The 24,118-nt window shown below is 44.3% G+C and overlaps 1 protein-coding gene across 1 annotated transcript in view; it reads right to left on the reverse strand.

Annotated features, from left to right (window-relative positions):
- Window positions 1-272: 272 nt before the first annotated feature.
- The window catches only part of LOC138510649 (vomeronasal type-2 receptor 26-like), a 370,708-nt gene continuing 346,862 nt past the window's right edge, over window positions 273-24,118 (reverse strand). Inside the window, exon 3 of the mRNA XM_069626436.1 lies at window positions 273-1,185. Within this exon, the coding sequence (XP_069482537.1) occupies window positions 287-1,185 (899 nt within the window). The 3' untranslated portion in view covers window positions 273-286. The remainder of the gene's footprint in view (window positions 1,186-24,118) is intronic.

The raw sequence follows: 24,118 nt of genomic DNA on the forward strand, positions 1-24,118 counted from the left end.
ATTCCCTGCCCCCCTGAACACCTTTGTTTGGTTCAGGGAAACCTTGCTACGCTCTGTCACACGGCTGTGCTTGTAGGGAAAATATGATCCCCTCTAATTAACAAATTCACCAGCTGCCACTGATTGCCATGCTGTATTAACTTCAGCACTTTCGTTCTTCAGTGCCAGGACTCAGCTTTGGTGGTGGCAGATGCGCTCTATAAAAATCATATAGTGTAACAGAACATGTTCTTGCATTCCAATGGGCATGCTGGGCTTGTTTTACATTTATTTTACATGATTAGAATCAGCCCTTTATAGCTAAAGACATTCTGGTGTTTATGTCGGGCCTGAGCAGGATTATGTAAAATTTGGGCAGGAATATACAGCCCAGCAGCCCAGAGCTTGAAGCCAAGATGGCGAATATCTCTACGGCCACCATGTAGCTTCCCTTAGTGCTGAGGTAGGCTGGGATGAAGGAGACCCAGACGCTGCAGAACACCAGCATGCTGAAGGTGATGAGCTTTGCCTCGTTGAATCGGTCAGGGAGGTTCCTGGCTAGGAACGCCACCATGAAGCTGGCAAATGCCAGCAGGCCCATGTAACCAATCACGGTGTAGAAGGCAGTAAGAGATCCTGGGTCACACTGCAGGATAATCTTCCCAGTCTCAGACTGCATGTCATTGTGAGGGTGAGGTGGAGAGGTGAGCAGCCAAGAGAGACAGATCACTACTTCTCCCAGAGTGCACAAGAAGACCATGAAACCAGACGCCCGGGATCCCAGCCATCTGCTGTATCGACTCGCAGGCCGGGTGGCATTAAAGGCAACGATGACAGTCATAGTCTTTGCTAAAACACAAGACACTGCAATAGTAAAAATAATCCCAAATGCAGCCTGTTGAATCAGGCAGGTCAATGGTGCTGGACGCCCAATGAATAAGAGGCAGCAGAGAAAGGCCAACATTAGGGAGATGAGGAGTGTGTAGCTGAGGTCCCGGTTATTGGCCTTCACTATCGGTGTGTCCCGGTTTCTGAGAAAGATTCCCAGCACTGCCGCTGTAGTTACAGATGAGACGACAGATATGCAAGCCAAGGTCAGACCAAGAGAATCTCCATATGAAAGATAATTGATTGCCTTATGAATGCAGCCGTCCTTCCTGTCATTGGGCCACTGGTCCTCATGGCAGTGTAAACAGTTTTCCATATCTAGAAGAACAGTAACAAATGGTGAGGTTAATTTTATGAATTAAAAACAATGCCATCTGCACCAAATATGTACAAACCTGAAAACTAAAGATGTTTTAGAACATTTAGATATAATTTAAAAAAAATCAGCATCTGATTAATAATATTAGTTATTACTCATCAGATGTATATGTATATATCACTGAAAAAACATTGTTAAAGGGACGTTATGTTTAAGTTGCACTAATAAACACGTAACAAATTCAGTGGAAAAACTTTCTTAAAGGGATATTATGGTTAAAAATTCAAACCGAAAACCCCCAGATATTCGCCAGTTATGGTAAGGTAAGCAACCATAACTTGCGCCACCACTGTGCACTGCTAAGAGTGACACCCACCACATCAAAGAAGACATGACAAATTCCATTGATGACATCACTGATGATCTCAGAAATCTCAGCCACTTGGTTTTGTTCACTGACTAGAAATGTTTAAATGAAAGGGTTGCGATATATGCAGACAACTTTAACCTTCTTGTATATTCTAGAAGTACTTGGACTAGGGTTTGGTGTCAGCTAGCCCATGGTGCACAGATATAAGCCAATAACCAGGCCATACACACAAAATCCATGTGAGTACTTGATAATGAACTATAATCTTGTTGATTTGTTGTATTGATGTTGTTTCTGTCTTCTGTTCTGTAGTCTACCGGTATGTGCCTCTAATTTGTATGCATTGTGGGTCTTTGTATGTATTGTTTATAGTAACACACATATGTAGTAGGTCTTGACTTATTACCTATGTATTCGCAGCTTAACATTACTGAAAACTCAGCAAGGATATCGTTCATGATTTTACAAAAATTCTACTTCTACAGTGTATGATACAACCTTTTCTTATGTGTATGTATAGGTACCTTCCAGTATTAAAAAGAAAACTGTAATATTATGTTTTCTTTGCATAAGCACATATGTTCATATGTTAAGTCACTTTGCTACCAACAATATAAACAGAAACCTTCAAAAGGATGGGAAAATTGTCATGACATCTTTGATGTCCTGGGTGTTAGTCTTAGCAGTGCACAGTGGTGGCGCGTATTATGGGTGCTTACCTTACCATAACTAGCAAATTTCATTTTTTTTATTTTACGTGTAACATAATATCCCTTTAAGAAAATGTTTCCACTGAATTGGTTATGTTTTTAATAGTGCAACATAACAAAAAACGTCCCTTTAACAAAGTTTTTCACTGAATTTCATGGGTTTTTACCAGGATACCCTTAATTTTCTACATGTCCCTAACATCATACTGTTCTCCCTATCCTCCATGTTGATAGCCACAGCGTCCGCAGACCGCGCGCATGTTCGTGGACTTTGGACAGCATTTACGCTGCCCAAAAGCACAGGGGGTACCTTACATTGTTTTGTCTGTCAATGGGCAAATACATATACATAAACAATAAGCAATATATGTAACACATCCAAAAATAAATATGTATACAAAAACTGTACTTGAGAAACCAGAAGTATGTTTGCATAGGTTACACAACATAATGGAATGCACCAAACACAAAGCTGAACTGTACACCTAACACTATTACCTCAGTGGAACCTTGCATACACACTGAGAAGTAGCTGGCAGTTATTCCAGAAGAAATCCTTACAAAAATAGTAGGTACACTGTATTTCTTTCTGTAACATTACAAGGTATTATGTGTACATAACTTGTAAGAATAGCAGTTTTATTTTTTTCCAACAGAAATCGCAAGCACACTCGAGTGGTTGGAAGAACATTACCCCCATGACGAAATAAGTGAAGGAAACAAGTCTAATGGTTCAGAATACATTTTATAAAGCAGAAAAAGTGATGTAATTTGTTGAGAAGTCACTAAAACATGGTTTTCTTTTTAACAATACCTAGTGGGAATGAAGAAATTGGTTCGGAATTACAATTAAATGCCCGTGACTTTCAGCTGTATTTGAAGAAGTATATTGTGCGTGCCCAGCATTAAAGCTTAGACGGATTGGACCGAGAAAACTAATCAGAGCTAATGCATCAGAAACTCTGATGCCACGTTTTACAAACACCAATCTCACAATTCTCACAGCAGATTATACAGCAGATTAAATACGTTGAAGACTACCAACCTGCGTGGCAGCATGCTGCATGTGGGGTTCACATCACACTATTTGAGATCCCTACTCATTAGGAAGAAGTTCAAATACAAAGCAACCCACCAAGACCCAGTAATATACTGCATCATTAATCAGCACATTTTCTTCTGTTAACATATTGATACTTGTACATGTCAATCAAGGTTCAGTGCACCAAAAGTGGTTTGTATCAATGTCGCCCTGATTACGACCCGAGGTGTTGGCAAACAGTTATTTTTGCACCTTTGGACAGCTCAATCACGTATTTTTTTTGTAAACTTTTCAGACGGTGTTGTTTGTACAATTTTCTGTGTTATCACATATTTCACATAAGTTGTAATAGGAATACAGTTTGTGAAGACAACAAACATACTAGAAATACTGTGCAGAATATCTGTAGACATGCAGTAAACAACAAGCTGACTTTCTGATCAAACTATTTGAGGTGCCTATCCTAATAAATACATCCGCACAGGCAAAAGTCTTATTGGCATCCTTCACATAATTTGCAATTTCAGGAATGTTGTGTTGAGCGCGGCAAGTAGAGGACAAACACCTTTTCGTTCACACCATGTTCGTTGCCTTAAACCTAGCACTTGCCACTTGCTGGCTGCACTACCATTGTTTGTTGCTTTTTAGTATGTATTTATTCATTTATTATTTTATTTAATTCTTGCTCAGCACTTTCCACTTCTCCCCCTCCCATGCACTTTTCTTCTCTCATTCACCAGTGCATTCTCAATGTCACTGGACCAAGTAAGGCCGTTGTTTTGTTCTCCCTTGTTCCCCTCTCTTGCTTCCCTTGCCTCTTCGCACTCTGAAACACTTGTGTACAAGCACGATACAAATAAAATATCAATATCAATCAATATCGACCAATTCAAGGGGGTATGGAGACAAATTAAACACGGGGTAAGTTTGCCTTGAGTTATGGCTCTGAAAATAAACTTTTTTAGTATTTTTATTTTGTTGGGGCTTTTCAGATTTTTTTTGCTATATCTGCTCACATGAACTCTACGTCATTCTCACAAGAATTTTCTGAGTGCATTTTGAACATTGGCATGAAAGATTGCATTGCCAAAATCTGTAAATGTGATGCAATCACTGAACAAAGTACGTCCACCATCCACCAGAATGCTCTAATTTGGGAAGGATGACAAACCCAACACCGTACAAAAATGAACATATCCCTTTTTTCATAAGGCACGTTGCAGCGTCTTGTTGAGGACAAAAGATGCTGGGCATCTCCATAGTGCCCTAGGAGGTATATGTGAAAGGATTACCCTTCCACATGAAAACAGCACCATTCGTGCCTTCAGCAATTCGTCCACTGCACTCTGCAAACTTATTGCACTGATATACCCGAAACTCTGTCCTCTGCAATACACCACAATGACATCTGGAGTTTGGAAAACAGACATAGGTTTGCAATGTGCAAATAAACTCTTCCAGTTTTGCCCAGGCACACCACACCAAAAAGCCTCCACTCCCTCCAATCCAAGGTTAGCAGAAATGCCACACATGTCTGTGTACCTTTGCAAATTCACCATGAAAGAATCTACCACCATCTACACAGTAAGCCTTTTCATCTCTACAACCACAGCCATCTTCCCTACAGACAGAAATGGAAAATAAATATTACCCTCTCTTCCTGTAAAGTACAACCGAAGACCTCATTGGCTGATCCCCACAGTCCCCTTTCCATGCCAGGCATCTTGAAAAGACCTGGATGTGGCACGTCCTGTCTGCGGACTACCCCAGTGTCCTCGGACACTGTAACACAGAGCAGCCCTTCTTCCCTTTCTACTTCAATTTTTGTAGCACTCCTGCATTGCCTACTGTCAAGCAGTCACACACCCATCCATCAATCACTTCCAAAAACTCGCCATCTAACTCTCAGTTCAACACATCAGATGTTCTGTTGAACATTCAGAATACATGTCTCCTGTAAATCCCAAGCATTGGCATCATAAACTACTATAACATTTCAAAGATTTCTGTTTGCATACTCAACCACATCTGCACCCATCAACACAAAGTACAGGTATGCATATATTTTGAAAAGTACATTTCCAACTATTTTACAAATGCATGTAAACAGGGTTCCTGCCACTTACCCTACATAACATACTCAATAATCATACTCTCATTTGTCCCACCTCCTGACATCAAGTGGCAGTTACTTACAATGCTGTGTGGTTGCACAGTTTGTTTCATGAGCATTTTCATAGCAGTTTCAAAACACATATTTGCAATTTCAGCAGCACTGTTTGTGTCTTTTGTGAAAGAAAAGAAAACCGAATTTAAAACATTTCCACAGCCTGTTTAAGTGCCAGATCATGTGTGAAAGTTCAATATATTACTAAGACATGCATACTTTCCCATATCACCCATTATAATGTACAAACTGTTATTTTCTTCTTACATTCTGTCACTTTTAACACCACTTCTCCCATTAATAAAGTTACGCTAAAACTCCTACAATGCAAACTCAAAACGAAAACTGCATGTATGTTACTAAAGCATGGCATGTGCATGGAATGAAAAAATGGCAAAATGCAATTTGTTTACAAATATTTATTTCAGCACCATTTCAAGTAAAACAAATAAATGCATGTATGCATGTGCAGCAGCGCTGTGTGTAATTTTTAATAAATAAATGAAAGAAAATGGAATCAATTTCTCAAGCAAGTGCCACTTAAAAGTGTTTTACAAACATTTTCAATATCCATTTCTTTTTACAATCACACAGCCCACTATTTATGTCTGCCCTCATATTCACACACTCATTCACGCAAATATATTTCACAACTTTCAAAACCACAATTTCCTTTTTGATCCAACAGACAGAACATAATGCTTACTAAAAAGGAACTCTGTAGAAAACAAAGAAAAAATAGAGCAGATAAATATAAAAGCATGCAATATGCTCATCTGCGTCTAGCAGAATTTATAGCAAATATTCAAGCAAAACTGCTAATACAGTCAGTCAACAAAACAGAACCCGCTAGCACTAAGAAAATGAGTGCCCTTCTTACAAAATGTAAAAATAGAAGCAAATGTATTAAGAAGAATAAAACTGCTAATAACCCTACCACTACAGCTAAGCATTCCAAAACATGAATTTTACCAAAAATGTTCCACTGTAGAGTTCTTCAAAATCGTATAAAACCAGCAGAAAAGTCACACTTAACCCGTAAAAATGAGCGCAGAAGACTAATCCTGGAATTTCTCATTAACAGCACAATACTCCTCAAAACAAAATTATTTATATTAATTTTAACCAGAATGAAAACAATAACAAAATTAATCAGTAAACTACAAAAAGTACTTCTAAACATGCCCAATGTCAACATAGATACGGTTGAGAACTTCAGTGCAGGTGAATGAATTCACACAAGCAGCACAGAAACATATTTCAATGTAGAGGCTTATAAACAAGAACATAAAAGCCCAATTGCCACACATAGTAATGGCCAAAGCTATCAAATGCCAGTCAACACAATTATGGCACAAGAAACCCTTATTGAGAAAAAAATCCCCAACAAACTTCCACCCAAACAATCCTCCCAGTCTACAAATGGCCATGCACCTCAATGTGTAACATTTGGAAACAATCCTTCAAATCTTTACAACAATTCCTCAATCACTATATGAAAGTAAAAGACAAAATTAGAATAAAAACTTTACAAACTTTACAAACCATAGACTCCTGCCCAGTGCGCAATTAAACTGAAATGCGAGGACATACATTATCCTGCCTTTTGGGACCTGCTTGCAAAAGCACCTTCCACCACATCAAAATGATAGAAACACACCATTCCAATATACGGAATCCTCTCAAGAGACTGTACTATGCAAAAAGTCCTGCTTTACAACTGCAACATTTTAATAACTTTCTTCTACATGGGACAGCCAAAGAACTCCTTCAACAAATAGACCACATCCAAAGTAAGCATTTTGGAAGTGAAGATCACTTAGAAAATTCTGTAACTTGGTGAAAACCTTACACATGCCAATCTTCTAAGAAACATTTACAAAAATGAAAAAGCAAAGTTTAAAAGCACATCTACTGAAGTACCAAGCCAAGTATGTGTGTGTGTTGTTGCAGAACGTTTTATCAAAAGAGCACAAAAACTGTAGATATGACTTACAAAATAGAAGACAATGAGGAATCCCAATGGTTCCAATTAGCTCTACATCTTATAACAGATAACAAATACAAAATAACTGAACCCTCAATACTTTGCACATACTGCAATACAAAGCTTGATAATAACCAAATGCCTTCACAGGCTATCGCTAATAACTTGGAAATATTCCCACTTCCCAAACCTCTCCAGCAGCTTACTTTGTATCAGAGCATTATAATCCAAATAGGAAACCCATTTCAATACACCATCAACCCAACACAGCCAAATTGCCTCTTTCTGAATTACTAAAAGGCATTCGTGGCAATGTAGTTTATTTGCGTTTAGATCTTAACGAAAATGTAGAAACCCTAGAAGTGCAACGGCCAATAGATCAATCATTGATTATCCTAGTTAATGTTGCACCAAAGAAAGACAACAAAATTTGGCAACAACTAGTAGACGTAAACAAAGTTAGAAAAGCCCTACAATATCCAAAAGAAAGCAATGACTACTAGAAAGATATAAACATTGCACAGAATTTAAGGGAAACTACCCAAATAATTCTGGATTTCTCACTAACTGGCCAATTTGAATTGTAGATCCTATCATGGCATCCAATATCTTAGACCAGTATGCAATTCCCCCACTACACTCCAAAGACACCATACACAATGCATATCAAAAGCATTAAGCCAAAGGATATTCAATATGAGATAAAAGCATAGAAGCACAAGCCTTTCTTTTACTCTTTCCTACAGGAAAAGGGTGAAGATATAATGGAAGAAGCACACAGATAGCATCAGAATACCACTTTTTACACATGTATTCTGAAGACCCCAGATTCAGACAAAATGTGGAATACATATTCCACCTCCTGTTTGAAATTAAACCAGCACATTTGTGTTACGGAGTTGCACACACATTGAAAATAGGCTCATATTTTTAAACGTGTCTGCTACCCAACTACTTCAAAACATAAAAGACAAAGATGAGGTTTTGCAGTCAAGTATCTCAAATATCTTGGCAAACATGCATGGTGCAAAAGAATACTGGTTCATTGTCACGCTGATGTATGCTAAGGAACCTTGGGCCACCCACATGGTTTGTGACTTTAAGATGTGCAGAATATGCATTGGATGACTTGCATAACTTCCCACGCATAGCAAACCGAAACAAAGAAGGCATAGACATAACAACACCAGGTGAACTCTGCTCTCTTGACCCTGCAAATGTATCAAGATACTTTCACCACCGCTTTATTGCCGTGCTGCACTTCATCTGTAATAAAAATATTCCTCCCCTCGGAGAAGTGGAACACTTCTTTTGGAGAAAAGATTATCAATCCAGAGGAGCTTCCACACATCCACATGCTTTTGTTGATAGAAGATGCTCCTAAATTTGGTCATGCCACTGTTTTGCAGTTTATTCACAAACACATAACATTTGGCTGATATATCTTATGTAACAAAAAAGTTACGAGGCATTGAATGGCAACATACCAAAATCACCAAAAAAGGACTTTGCACGGGGCTGGGGGGCCCATGGCAGTTAAAGCGCTAAGAATGTTTTTATGTTGAATTTGTTATATTTTTATTAGTGCAACCTAACCATAACGTCCCTTTAACAAAGTTTTTTCACTGAATTTGATAGGTTTCTATTGGTGCAACTTAACCATAACATCCCTTTAACAAAGATTTTTCATTGATATTAAACGGCCCGCGGTAGCGGCTGTGTACTTATGGTTCAGTTGCTAAACTCATAGGAAGAGTACTTTTTCAGTGGCTTATAACTTCGCTCCCCCTGGAAGAATCCTCACCAAACTTTGCAGAACAAGTATATGGGCGACTCTGAATTTTTCCACCACGTTGGGTGAGGTTTCGTGTGGGGTGGGCAAAGTTATAGGGGGGTCCCATCTATTTTTTCCCCCCATAGACTGAATGTGGAAAAACTGTGTGGCTGGACGGGTTTTCACCAAATTTGCGGCAGGAGCAGGGGCTTGGGCCAGAAAGCGTGCTTTTGTGTGTCAGTACTTTTGTTGCAAAAAACTGAAATGTATGTCGCAAAAAATTCAAGATATCTGGGTCCGCTCCGCGGACCCATTTCCATGTTCCCTCCGTGGACTGAAGTGTCATTAGCCTGCGGTACGCTGTGATGTTGGCGAATGTTTGACTTGGCCGGTGGTTGGCTGAAGGGAGCGTGATGTGCATCAAAGTTTTTGGGAAACGCCGCCATGGTGTATTGGGGGACAGCTCAGTGGCGGAAGGGTCTGGAAAATGTACCGGACGGGATGTGTGGGTGGAAAGAAGGGAGGGAACGGGCAGAGGAGTGAAAAGTGGTTCATGTGACATATGTAGGTAGGTGGAAGAAGACGGATGGGAGTGCATGCAGTTTTCGCGCTTACTGTGTGAAGTTGCGGGTAGCTAGACAGACAAGTACTTTGGGTGATGATTGGAGCCATGTGCTGTAACGGCCCGGTAGCTTCTGCCGCAACCTGTTTGCAGTGACCTTTTTACATGGTTAGTGGTTGCTGGTCATTTTTAGAAGGGGAATCAATTGCAAAGGACATGCGTTGGGTGGGAGAGCGGGTGGTTGTGCTATGTGGATGGAATGCGGTAGTTGGGAAAACGGTGGCATGGCTGGGTGAAGGAATTTGCGCTGGGTCTGTGGAATGCTTACCTTATTGGGTGCATGGGTGAAGGCAGTTGACTGTAGGGCATACACTGAATAGCGTAGGGCTTTAGCATACCCACCACAGTAGCGCAATTGTGGATGTGCATCCGGTACAGGGTGGTGCTTGCATAGTGCAATGTGTGCATATTGGTTGCAGTAGGCCAGTGGTACAAACCGAATGTGGGTAGTTTGGCAGCGGCACAATAGTTTGGGAATGGAAGTGGGGACGGCCATAGTATGTTCATGCAAGGGCACAGGGTTGCAGGAAACTGTGATTTCTTTCTACATTATGGTACCTTCAGCAATTTGTTGCTGCATAGTTGCATGGCAGTGCGCTGGTTGGGTAGTAGTGGTGGTGTTAGCGCTGTGCCATTATGTAGCAGTGAGAGTGTTTAAGGTGTACACTGGTGGGTGCATGGCCGAAGGCTGTAGGCAATAGGGCATGCAATTAAAAGTCCAGGACTGTAGGACATACACAGCAGTAATGCATTTTAGAATGTGCAGTAGTTAGAGGGTGGTGACCTTCATAGAGTGGGTGTTGAGCAAATTTCACATGCAATAGAGCATGAGATGGGAGCTGCAATGTGTGCATGTTTGCTTTTGCAGGTTAGGACACTCTAACAAGATGGTACATTTTGATGTGGTCTTGGTGATGGTGCTGGGAAAAGGCATGTAGTGTGGGCACTGGGTGCAGGGTTTGCATACTGTTACTATGGAAGAGGATATGGTAGAAGTGCACCTTGATTGTCCTTGGTTACTATGCTGTTTGCTGAATTGTTTAAGTAGGGGCCATGTTGGGAGAAAGTAGTGGTTAGGTTGGCAGAGACACAATACTTTGTGAATGGGTCTGGGGTGGTGGAGGCTGTGGTATGTTTGTCGATTCCGTTGCCAGCAAGCTGGTTTTGTGAATGGGTCCAATGCAGAGGTTCACCATGTGATTTGTGGATGCATGTGTACGTTGGCTGGGGGTGCTGGTGGCAGTGGTGTGTATGTGGATTGGCATAGTTGGTGATATGATGAAATGCGTGGTACATTACGTTGTGAGTACTTTGGCAGTGAGACAATAGTTTGGCAATCGAAGTGGCGCCACCTATAGTATTTGCATGAAAGTGCCCAGGGGTGCAGGAGAGAGTATTTTATTTTACCTTATGGTAACTTGTGCAATTGGTTGCGGCATAGTTCCATGTCGGTGCGGAGGTTGGATAGGGGTGTTGGTGGTAGTGCTGTGTATGGGGAGGGTTAAAGTTGGTGACATAGTGAAATTGATGGTGCCATTACGTACAGGGAAAGTGTTGAAGGCCTAGACTGTTGGGTGCATGGGGGAAGGCTGTAGGCCGTAGGCCATGCACTTAAGAGGCTAGCACTTTAGGACACACACAGTAGTAATGCATTTTAGAATATGCAGCAGTTAGAGGGTGGTGACCTGAAAAGAATGTGTGTGGAGCACATTTCAAATGAAATAGAGCAGGAGATGTGAGGGGCCATAATAATAATTTAGCATTTATAGCACTACAAACCCTCAGGCATCTGAGCGCTGCTTATTATTACCCACGGTGTGTCGTGCTCATTTATCTACCTCGGAAGGATGAAAGGCTGAGTTTGGCCCTGCCAGTATTCGAACCTGTGTTGGCAGGCTCCGCACGATGTCAGAGCAAGCGCTCTACTCGCTGTACTATCTGACCAGCTAATGCTAATGCACAACCAAACATACACGACCATGCGTGTATGTTTGGTTTTGAAGGTGACGACACAGTTAGAACATGGTACATTTTTTTATGTGTCCTTGCCGATGTTGATGTGAAAAGTCATGCAGTGTGGGCACTGGATGCTGGGTTTACATACTTTCAGTGTGGAAGAGGATTTGGTAGAAGTGTACCTTAAATGTGCTAGTGTATTATGCTGGGTGCTGATTTGCTGAAGTACGGCCAATGTTGTACAAAGGTTCTGGCTAGGTTGGTAGTGATAGAATAGTTTATGAATAGGTGTGGGTAGGGGTGGTGGAGGCTGTCATATGTTTGTGGATGATGCTAATTGGGAACTGTTTTCGTTAATTTGTGCTGTAGTTGGGTTGAAGTTCCGCTACGTATGTTATGTTTGTGCACAATGTTAGCTGCCCACATGGTTGCATGCATGCATTGATAGTGTTGTGCTGGGTGTGGGCAAGGGCAGAGTGTTGTGTGCATGGCAAAAGGTGTGCTGGGTGCACTGGTGGATGATTGCAGATGCTGAAATAGGGCATCCTGTAGGAAATGCTTCTGGTGGAGGGGCTTTGGAAGGAAAGGGAACGTGTTCTCAGAGTGTTTAACGGGAAGTGAGGAGTTGTGTACCGAAATGATAGTGTGCAATGGCGAGGGTCACTATGTGATTGGTGCAGCCGTTTTTGAAGAATTCAAAGTCGACAACAGATGCCAGTATTCGAGTGTTGGATTGCAAATGGAAGAAGTATTGTGTCTGCTTTACCGGGACGTGGCCACAGCTGTAGCTGGGAAAGCGCACATGCCACATCAATAGACGCCAGTATGCGAGTGTTGGATTGCAAAGGGAAGAAGTATTGTGTCTGCTTTACCGGGATGTGGCCCTAGCTGTAGCTGGGAAAGCGCACATGCCACATCAATAGACGCCAGTATGTGAGTGTTAGATTGCAAAGGGAAGAAGTATTGTGTCTGCTTTACCGGGATGTGGCCACAGCTGTAGCTGGGAAAGCGCACATGCCACATCAATAGACGCCAGTATGCAAGTGTTGGATTGCAAAGGGAAGAAGTATTGTGTCTGCTTTACCGGGATGTGGCCCTAGCTGTAGCTGGGAAAGCGCACATGCCACATCAATAGACGCCAGTATGCGAGTGTTGGATTGCAAAGGGAAGAAGTATTGTGTCTGCTTTACCGGGATGTGGCCACAGCTGTAGCTGGGAAAGCGCACATGCCACATCAATAGACGCCAGTATGCAAGTGTTGGATTGCAAAGGGAAGAAGTATTGTGTCTGCTTTACCGGGATGTGGCCCTAGCTGTAGCTGGGAAAGCGCACATGCCACATCATGGCCTTGTGAGCGTAGAGCCTTCGCAAATGGAACTGTGGGGGTTCTCCAATGAGAAATGGAAGGTGTGGTTCACCGGAAGGGGCGGTGACATATTTACCCAAAATTTCGATGCAGTGAGGTTGGCAGAGATGGCCAGACGGCGAGTGCTTATAGTCGGTGATACCTTTCTGCACAATCTGCACAGGTACGCCGTGGGAAGATGGTTCAATACTGACTTTCAGTTGGAAGGAGTGCAGGCTTTTTGGGGCACAGTTTACGAGTGGGGTTTCGGGTGCATGAACTTCCTTTACAAATGTGTGTCCTCTCTTGGTACAGTGGATGTGGTGGTCGTGCATTTTGGAGCACTACATTTGGGGCACATGTCATGCTCACGTTTGCTTGCTAACTTAAAGAAGTTGATGACAGCTGTGATGCAAATATTTCCTACTGAAAATGTGATTTTCTCCTCGATGACACTAAGAGGACAATGGGAGCAGACCGGTGTATGTTGTCCACAGTCAGAGGTCTGGAGATGTTGGATAAGCAGTAGTATGTGCGACTTTATGTGCAGGGCTGGGATGTTCTGCACCGACTATGAAAGCATTAATAACCAGCAAGATTTCCAGTGCATTCTTTTGTCTTCCACTGGAAATGCTGTTGTGTTTGCCACTCTGCACGAAGCGTTGCAGAGCATCCTGTAGAAATGTAAGATAAGCGTTCATCTTCAGTCGAGAAAAATGTCATGAGAAGAAGCAAACAGACATTGAGCAAAAGAGAGAAAAATAAGAAATAAATGTATGAATGCACGTACATAACAAAAACACAACTAAATAAAATGGTCCCAAAGACACAATCACCACCCCTATGTTACATTTCGCGCTGGAAACTGTAAGGATAAGTGTAGACATCAAGTGATGGCAGCACTGTGAGGGTTCTGGAGAACACTCCCAAAGTGCGGTGGGTTGGCATTGGCAGAAAGTCAGTGCAGGGGTGGAAATATAGGGAGGGAGGTGGCCTGGGGCACAGATTATAGGGTGGGTAGGAAAGAAGTGCACAATACCTTTCAGGCAGGAAGTGAGCAGGAGAGAGGAGGTGAAGAAGCAGAAGCACATGGAAAGGTTTACAGGTATTTTCAGAGCCCAAGATCGTTTTCCAGAAGGTGCAGGCAGAGAGAGAACGTGTTCCACAGGGAGGCCCCAGCAGAAGAAACACATCTACCACCATACGGTTGCGTGTAGAAGCAACTGATCCGGAGGGAGTAGGAGGCGGATGAGGGAGGAGCTGCAGCAAGCAGATAATTAGGAAATTAGAGGGCAAGGTATTGAGGTGCCAGGAACCAGAAGGCCTGCTGCATAATGCACAGGGCTTTCATTTCATTGTTTGCAACCTCTGGGAGCTGTTGCAGACATTTCAGTCCACCAGAGAAACCTGCCGTTGAGGTGAAGGACAAGTTGCGCACTCCTTTTATGGATGAGTTGCTGATGGGGCACATTGGAAGCTGGCAGATTTAAAAAGAGCCTGTGGTAACAGTGCAGTGTACAAAGCACCACAGCCGGGAAGACACTGACCTTTTGGTAAGTGACTGTAGGATGCGTATATACATTCAGTGGCGGCTTTAGTGTCTTCTTTTTCCGAGTTACAATTTTAGGTGGGTTAGGGTGGAGCAATGTTTGTAGCATTGTGGGAAGGAAACAACACAGTTACTGTTTCGCTAATATAGTGTATGATATGGGTAAGTGAGAACATTGCAAGCACATACCAACAAATTGCGACTTCATGATAGGAGATATGGAGAACATCACTTTGCTTTTTCAACACGCAGTGGACGCTTAGAGGCAGATATCGTGCGCTGAGGCACTTATTAGAGAGTTGTGAACATCCTGCCAAAATAAGTGTCATCCCTTTCTTTTGTGTTGATGGGTGCTTGTGTGGATGAATGTGCATGAATGATGCTGGAATGTGTCACTGAACTTTCCACTGGACGTGCTTTGGAGTAACAGCACACGTGCAGGCTGATTGTGTAATGGTAGATAGGAAGTCTTGTGCAGAGCTGACACTGTAGGATGCTGAAGTCTTGGAGGACATTGGTGGATGCGTATTAGTACTTAGCAATGCGTAATAAGGGCGTGATGGGAAGAGGATATTGGAACGGGTAGAAGGACTGTTAATGATGTATTGGGGCACGGCTTTCATGATACTTTGCGAGGTGCACGTGCTACATTGTGTGCTTCTGAACATGCTGGCTAATAGCAATGCGCTTGTTGCAACTGTCCAATCACGTGGTTAGCGTGTGTGTCACTTGAAAGGGCGGCCATATTTTCTCTCATTAGTTTGTGTAGTGAGACTGGCGGAGATGGTGAGACGTACAGTTTTCCCAGTGGGTGACCGCTTTGTGGTAGATCTGCTGCAGTATGCCGTGGAAGGAGGACTTAATGGCAATTTGAATTTGGAAGAAGTGGAGGCTTTGTGGTACGCTTCCCTGTCCGTACTTTTAACCACTCGCTTGCGGAATGTCGACGAGTGGTGACTTTAGGTACTGTACACGTTGTGGTAGTGCACTATGGAGCTTTGCTTGTGGGTTCCATAGCTTGTGCAAGTGTGAACCATCAACTCAAAAAGATGAATAAAGTGCAGCACATTTTTGCCACTGCGAAGGTGCTTTTCTCATGTATACCACCAAGTCCAGCATATAACTATTCCAATGCATGTTGTCGGCAGCCAGAGGTGGGAAGGCGTCTTATCAACGGAAGCATGTGTAACTTTTTGCGTGCTACTGGGATGTACTCCTGTGACAAGGACAACATTGGTTATCGATATGTGCACACACCCAATGGAAATGGCATTTCATTATTGCCCCATCAATGACATTTGTGAGGTAATTCTTGATGTAATGGTTGTTAGTCCTTGCAGTGCACAGTGGTAGCACGAGTTATATTTGCTTAGCGTACCATAACTGGTGAATTTCTGGGGGTTTTCGGTTTCACCTGTAACCATAATGTCCCTGTAACAACATTTTCCATTGAATTGTATAGGTTTTTATTACTGCAACTTAACCATAACGTCCCTTTAACACACTTTTTTCAGTGAATATATATATATATATATATATATATATATATATATATATATATATATATCCCCAAATAGAAGAAATGTGCAGCACAACAGCCTCACACAAATGCACTCCACCATCAATCCATAAAATAGGAAAGAAGCCACATCCTATTCAAAAGGCTGCTACACTGGGTACTTTAATAAATGCCCTGATCCAAGGGTACAAAAAGACACGTCTGTACTCTGTGTCTCGCTACACACACTGAGCTTGTTCGCATGCAATTCAATAAGGCTAATTCTGTAACCCAGCAACAGTTCTACTTCAATTGTCATTTTCCAACCAATGTAGCCTAGCACTGTGATGCTTCTGGGTGTGGGTGCTATCAACAAAATAAATGAACAAATGAATAAATAAATAAATAAATGAGGCCACTGTCAGTCTTTATATCTTCTCTATGGTTCATTTCCGGATTTTCTCAGTCTTTGTTAATGTTAATGTCACACCAACTGAGCTCAATTCATTGGAAAACAGTCAGCCATGTTAGTCAGCCATGTTAACCTATGTTCAATTGCCCATATGTTGCCATATTTTCAAACAGAAATAATTTATGGCAACACAAATTTAAATTAAAAAGTAAAAGGAGTGGCAAAAAACAAATATTAGCAATATGTACCGCATATTAAATGGATAAATCCTAAATCTTAAACAACCATTTCACAATGTAGTTAATAAAACGGCTGGTACATGTTTTCACTGCTGCCCTTACACACACACACAAACACAGAATGGGGCAAAGTCAGCAATGAATGTTTAAAACCAATATTGTTTCACACACATTCTATTCTTAATGTGAATATAAAATTATGATTAATATGAACTCAATATACCCCTGACAATAAAGTGCATAGTACTGTAAACTATGATTTGAAACCAAGTTTCCCAATACATCCATAGTGGAGCAATTTCTAGTGTCAAGCGCCTGGTCACTGGGCACTGCTTACTGGTTCGTTCCTCTGCTTACTGGTTCGTTCCTTGAGCAGAGAGACAAGGAGATCTATCAACCTTCTTGGAGGCACCGGCTGGCGGCCGTCCAAGATGCTGTGGTCAATGCAGGCAGAGGACCCAGCCCCTTCCTTCCTAATTGACTGTAACCTCAGGCAGGGTTAGGGACCGGCTCCCCCACACCACGGGCTCACCTCCCAGAATTAACGTGATGTAAAGGCATTGGGAACCACTGAACTGGGAGATGGTGTTTGATGGTAACAAGGTGCCAGGTAGAGAACCACCAATAAGGCAATGATGGAGGTAACACAAGCCAAGGCCCAATGGGAAGATAGAACACAGAGCGTAGGAGATCAACGCCAAGGGAGAGAAGGAGGTGGTGCAGAACTGGGGCAAGGAAGGGCACCAGGCAAAGGCAGGCAGCACAGAAGGATAGGGAAGGCAAAAAGGGACAGAAAAGAAGAACCAGTAGGGAGCCATCCTTAAGGCTCCAGGGGAACGAGGGAGCGCTGGTCACGGCACAGACAAACACTAGGAAAACAGGGGCGTTAAGACACACACACCTACTGCTTCAGTAGGCCTTTTATACCAGAAGCTAAATGGTTCCGGCATGGGTCGTTAACTGGGAAACCACAAGCCGTTGCATTGAACCGGCATCTTGTGACCAAAGCTCAGAAAGCAGCGCCATTACGGAAGTACGATGTCCAGCAATTCCAATGGATGTTCTGAGCGGTCGCAATGCTTACCACAATCTTCTGGGGAATGGAGAATGGTCAAGTGTCTGCCAGCACCACCGTGAATAGAGCCACCAACCATCTGTCACAGTGCGACGGCACCGTGCAGCACCCCAGCTATCCACAGGTAAGCGATGGTGGAGCGTGACACGTTGTCTTAAAAATTCCTCATAAGGAATTCTCCAAATGCGACTTTTAGGCTGACACCTGGAAGCATGCAGAGGCACTCTGGATCCTGTGGATTTTCTGCACAGATCAGTCTCTATCTTGCCTTGAAGCTGTTTAACTAGCACATCCAGGAATATAACTTGTTTGATTCTGTGAATTTGAGATTCTGTGTGTTATCTTTGAGAATACAAACAAACACCTCACATTCCGTCACATTCCATATAATGAACAAGTCATCTATGAAACGCAGTCATAGTAGTATCATATCTGTATTTGATATTCTCCTCGGACCAAACCAGAAATTGTTCAAACCATCCCATTGTCAAATTAGCATACAAAGGGGCAAATGTTGAACCCATCGTAGTACCATGCAATTATGCTTAAATCGTCTTTAAAATTAACCATCAAATGAGAAAAAAAATATTTGTGAGACATAGTTCAACCATGTCAAGAATCTTTTCTGCATGCTTAAGAAACCTAAGAGATCTAATATTCAAAAAGAACTGGCATACTTTCAGACCCATGCTATGTCTAATCGATGTAGACCGAGATACCACGTCCATAGTAGCTAACAAGTAATTGTCCTCCATTATACACCTATGTGTAGAATTTTGGTCTCATGATTGACAGAGTTACTGACTCTCTGTAGTAGATAATTATGTATTCATGTATGAATGAATATTTGCATCAATGCATTACTTGTTTATTTATTTTATTTTTTAAAGCACTGAGCTAGCTCGAGCAGAGTGTTGTACAGGGTGTGTGCAGTTGGCATATGGGATGGAGTCTTTCAACAGTAGCAAAGTACTGGACGAATGAGCTCTGGATATTTTCTGTTAATATGTTAGTGGATGTGTGGTGATAGGGGTATAGGCGGGGAGAGGAAGTGGGTAGTGTTAAGTGGTGGTGATCAGAGGATCATTAGTCGATGCAATTTCCTTTTGGTGGATGGTGTTCAGTTCTTTCATGGCATTTTAGAGGGATGGGGCCTCCTTCATGAATAAGGCCAGACCTCTCACTGTTGATCTTATCTTTAGACTGTAAGACCATCACAGCAACAGGAGAAGTTAGAAGGGAAAGGGTCTCCTACATAGCTAATGCCAGACTTCTCGCTGTTGGCCCGGAGACTATACAATCATCAGGCGAGGAGGATATGTAAAGAGGGATGGGGCCTCCTTCATGAATAGGCCAGACCTCTCACTGTTTGCCTGAACACTATAAAATCATCACAACAGGGCGACACGTCAGGAGGGAAGGAATTAGTTGCCCCATGCCTAATGCATCTGCTGCACCTTTCACCTGGGTGTCCCAGAAGGGAACACAGATCAGGTTCATGGGGGTTGAGTTGAGGTGTCTCATGCGTAATGCATCTGCTGCACCTTTCACCTGGGTGTCCCAGAAGGGAACACAGATCAGTTTCATGGGGGTTGAGATGAGGTCTCTCATGCCTAATGCATCTGCTGCACCTTTCACCTGGGTGTCCCAGAAGGGAACATAGATCAGGTTCAGGGGGGTTGAGTTGAGGTGTCTCATGCCTAATGCATCTGCTGCACCTTTCACCTGGGTTTCTCAGAAGGGAACACAGATCAGGTTCATGGGGGTTGAGTTGAGGTGTCTCATGTCCAATCCATCTGCTGCACCTTTCACCCAGATTTCACAGAAGGGAACTCAGATCAGGTTCATGAGGGTTGAGTTGAGGTGTCTCGTGTCTAATGCATCTGCTGCACCTTTCACCTGGGTGTCCCAGAAGGGAACACAGATCAAGTTCATGGGGGTTGAGTTGAGGTGTTTCATGCCTAATGCATCTGCTGCACCTTTCACCAGGGTGTCCCAGAAGGGAACACAGATCAGGTTCATGGGGATTGAGATGAGGTCTCTCATGCGTAATGCATCTGCTGCACCTTTCACCCGGTATTCACAGAAGGGAACACAGATCAGGTTCATGGGGGTTGAGTTGAGGTGTCTCGTGTCTAATGCATCTGCTGCACCTTTCACCTGGGTGTCCCAGAAGGGAACTCAGATCAGGTTCATGGGGGTTGAGTTGAGGTGTCTCGTGTCTAATGCATCTGCTGCACCTTTCACCTGGGTGTCCCAGAAGGGAACACAGGTAACGTTCATGGGGGTTGAGTTGAGGTGTCTCGTGTCTAATGCATCTGCTGCACCTTTCACCTGGGTGTCCCAGAAGGGAACACAGATCAGGTTCAGGGAGGTTGAGTTGAGGTGTCTCATGCCTAATGCATCTGCTGCACCTTTCACCTGGGTGTCCCAGAAGGGAACACAGATCAGGTTCAGGGGGGTTGAGTTGAGTTGTCTCATGCCTAATGCATCTGCTGCACCTTTCACCTGGGTGTCCCAGAAGGGAACACAGATCAGGTTCATGGGGGTTGAGTTGAGGTGTCTCATGCCTAATGCATCTGCTGCACCTTTCACCTGGGTGTCCCAGAAGGGAACACAGATCAGATTCATAAGGGTTGAGTTGAGGTGTCTCATACCTAATGCATCTGCTGCACCTTTCACCTGGGTGTCCCAGAAGGGAACACAGATCAGGTTCAGGGGGGTTGAGTTGCGTTGTCTCATGCCTAATGCATCTGCTGCACCTTTCACCTGGGTGTCCCAGAAGGGAACACAGATCAGGTTCAGGGGGGTTGAGTTGAGGTCTCTCATGCGTAATGCATCTGCTGCACCTTTCACCTGGGTGTCCCAGAAGGGAACACAGATCAGGTTCATGGGGGTTGAGTTGAGGTGTCTCATGCCTAATGCATCTGTTGCACCTTTAACCCGGGTTTCACAGAAGGGAACACAGATCAGGTTCAGGGGGATTGAGTTGAGTTGTCTCATGCCTAATGCATCTGCTGCACCTTTCACCTGGGTGTCCCAGAAGGGAACACAGATCAGGTTCAGGGGGGGTTGAGTTGAGGTGTCTCATGCCTAATGCATCTGCTGCACCTTTCACCTGGGTTTCCCAGATGGGAACACAGATCAGGTTCAGGGAGGTTGAGTTGAGGACTCTCATGCGTAATGCATCTGCTGCACCTTTCACCTGGGTGTCCCAGAAGGGAACACAGATCAGGTTCATGGGGGTTGAGTTTTTGACTCGGGTTTCCCAGAAGGGAACACAGATCAGGTTCATGGGGGTTGAGTTGAGGTGTCTCATGCCTAATGCATCTGCTGCACCTTTCACCTGGGTTTCCCAGAAGGGAACACAGATCAGGTTCATGGGGGTTGAGTTGAGGTGTCTCATGCCTAATGCATCTGCTGCAGCTTTCACCTGGGTGTCCCAGAGGGGAACACAGATCAGGTTCATGGGGGTTGAGTTGAGGTGTCTCGTGTCTAATGCATCTGCTGCAGCTTTCACCTGGGTGTCCCAGAAGGGAACACAGATCAGGTTCATGGGGGTTGAGTTGAGCTGTCTCATGCCTAATGCATCTGCTGCACCTTTCACCTGGGTGTCCCAGAAGGGAACACAGATCAGGTTCATGGGGGTTGAGTTGAGCTGTCTCATGCCTAATGCATCAGCTGCACCCTTCACCTGGGTGTCCCAGAAGGGAACACAGATCAGGTTCATGGGGGTTGAGTTGAGGTGTCTCATGCCTAATGCATCTGCTGCACCTTTCACCCGGGTTTCCCAGAAGGGAACACAGATCAGGTTCATGGGGGTTGAGTTGAGGTGTCTCGTGTCTAATGCATCTGCTGCACCTTTCACCCGGGTTTCCCAGAAGGGAACACAGATCAGGTTCATGGGGGTTGAGTTGAGGTGTCTCGTGTCTAATGCATCTGCTGCACCTTTCACCCGGGTGTCCCAGAAGGGAACTCAGATCAGGTTCATGGGGGTTGAGTTGAGGTGTCTCGTGTCTAATGCATCTGCTGCACCTTTCACCTGGGTGTCCCAGAAGGGAACACAGATCAGGTTCATGGGGGTTGAGTTGAGGTGTCTCGTGTCTAATGCATCTGCTGCACCTTTCACCTGGGTGTCCCAGAAGGGAATACAGATCAGGTTCATGGGCGTTGAGTTGAGGTGTCTCGTGTCTAATGCATCTGCTGCACCTTTCACCTGGGTGTCCCAGAAGGGAACTCAGATCAGGTTCATGGGGGTTGAGTTGAGGTGTCTCGTGTCTAATGCATCTGCTGCACCTTTCACCTGGGTGTCCCAGAAGGGAACACAGATCAGGTTCATGGGGGTTGAGTTGAGGTGTCTCGTGTCTAATGCATCTGCTGCACCTTTCACCTGGGTGTCCCAGAAGGGAACACAGATCAGGTTCATGGGGGTTGAGTTGAGGTGTCTCGTGTCTAATGCATCTGCTGCACCTTTCACCCGGGTGTCCCAGAAGGGAACTCAGATCAGGTTCATGGGGGTTGAGTTGAGGTGTCTCGTGTCTAATGCATCTGCTGCACCTTTCACCTGGGTGTCCCAGAAGGGAACACAGATCAGGTTCATGGGGGTTGAGTTGAGGTGTCTCGTGTCTAATGCATCTGCTGCACCTTTCACCTGGGTGTCCCAGAAGGGAACACAGATCAGGTTCAGGGGGGTTGAGTTGAGGTCTCTCATGCGTAATGCATCTGCTGCACCTTTCACCTGGGTGTCCCAGAAGGGAACACAGATCAGGTTCATGGGGGTTGAGTTGAGGTGTCTCATGCGTAATGCATCTGCTGCACCTTTCACCTGGGTGTCCCAGAAGGGAACACAGATCAGTTTCATGGGGGTTGAGATGAGGTCTCTCATGCCTAATGCATCTGCTGCACCTTTCACCTGGGTGTCCCAGAAGGGAACTCAGATCAGGTTCATGGGGGTTGAGTTGAGGTGTCTCATGTCCAATCCATCTGCTGCACCTTTCACCCAGGTTTCACAGAAGGGAACTCAGATCAGGTTCATGAGGGTTGAGTTGAGGTGTCTCGTGTCTAATGCATCTGCTGCACCTTTCACCTGGGTGTCCCAGAAGGGAACACAGATCAAGTTCATGGGGGTTGAGTTGAGGTGTTTCATGCCTAATGCATCTGCTGCACCTTTCACCAGGGTGTCCCAGAAGGGAACACAGATCAGGTTCATGGGGATTGAGATGAGGTCTCTCATGCGTAATGCATCTGCTGCACCTTTCACCCGGTATTCACAGAAGGGAACACAGATCAGGTTCATGGGGGTTGAGTTGAGGTGTCTCGTGTCTAATGCATCTGCTGCACCTTTCACCTGGGTGTCCCAGAAGGGAACTCAGATCAGGTTCATGGGGGTTGAGTTGAGGTGTCTCGTGTCTAATGCATCTGCTGCACCTTTCACCTGGGTGTCCCAGAAGGGAACACAGGTAACGTTCATGGGGGTTGAGTTGAGGTGTCTCGTGTCTAATGTATCTGCTGCACCTTTCACCTGGGTGTCCCAGAAGGGAACACAGATCAGGTTCATGGGGGTTGAGTTGAGGTGTCTCATGCCTAATGCATCTGTTGCACCTTTCAACCGGGTTTCACAGAAGGGAACACAGATCAGGTTCAGGGGGATTGAGTTGAGTTGTCTCATGCCTAATGCATCTGCTGCACCTTTCACCTGGGTGTCCCAGAAGGGAACACAGATCAGGTTCAGGGGGGGTTGAGTTGAGGTGTCTCATGCCTAATGCATCTGCTGCACCTTTCACCTGGGTTTCCCAGATGGGAACACAGATCAGGTTCAGGGAGGTTGAGTTGAGGACTCTCATGCGTAATGCATCTGCTGCACCTTTCACCTGGGTGTCCCAGAAGGGAACACAGATCAGGTTCATGGGGGTTGAGTTTTTCACTCGGGTTTCCCAGAAGGGAACACAGATCAGGGTCATGGGGGTTGAGTTGAGGTGTCTCATGCCTAATGCATCTGCTGCACCTTTCACCTGGGTTTCCCAGAAGGGAACACAGATCAGGTTCATGGGGGTTGAGTTGAGGTGTCTCATGCCTAATGCATCTGCTGCAGCTTTCACCTGGGTGTCCCAGAGGGGAACACAGATCAGGTTCATGGGGGTTGAGTTGAGGTGTCTCGTGTCTAATGCATCTGCTGCAGCTTTCACC

Source organism: Ambystoma mexicanum, chromosome 6p, assembly GCF_040938575.1.
Source record: "Ambystoma mexicanum isolate Mex_15411 chromosome 6p, UKY_AmexF1_1, whole genome shotgun sequence".
Taxonomy (NCBI): Eukaryota; Metazoa; Chordata; class Amphibia; order Caudata; family Ambystomatidae; genus Ambystoma; species Ambystoma mexicanum.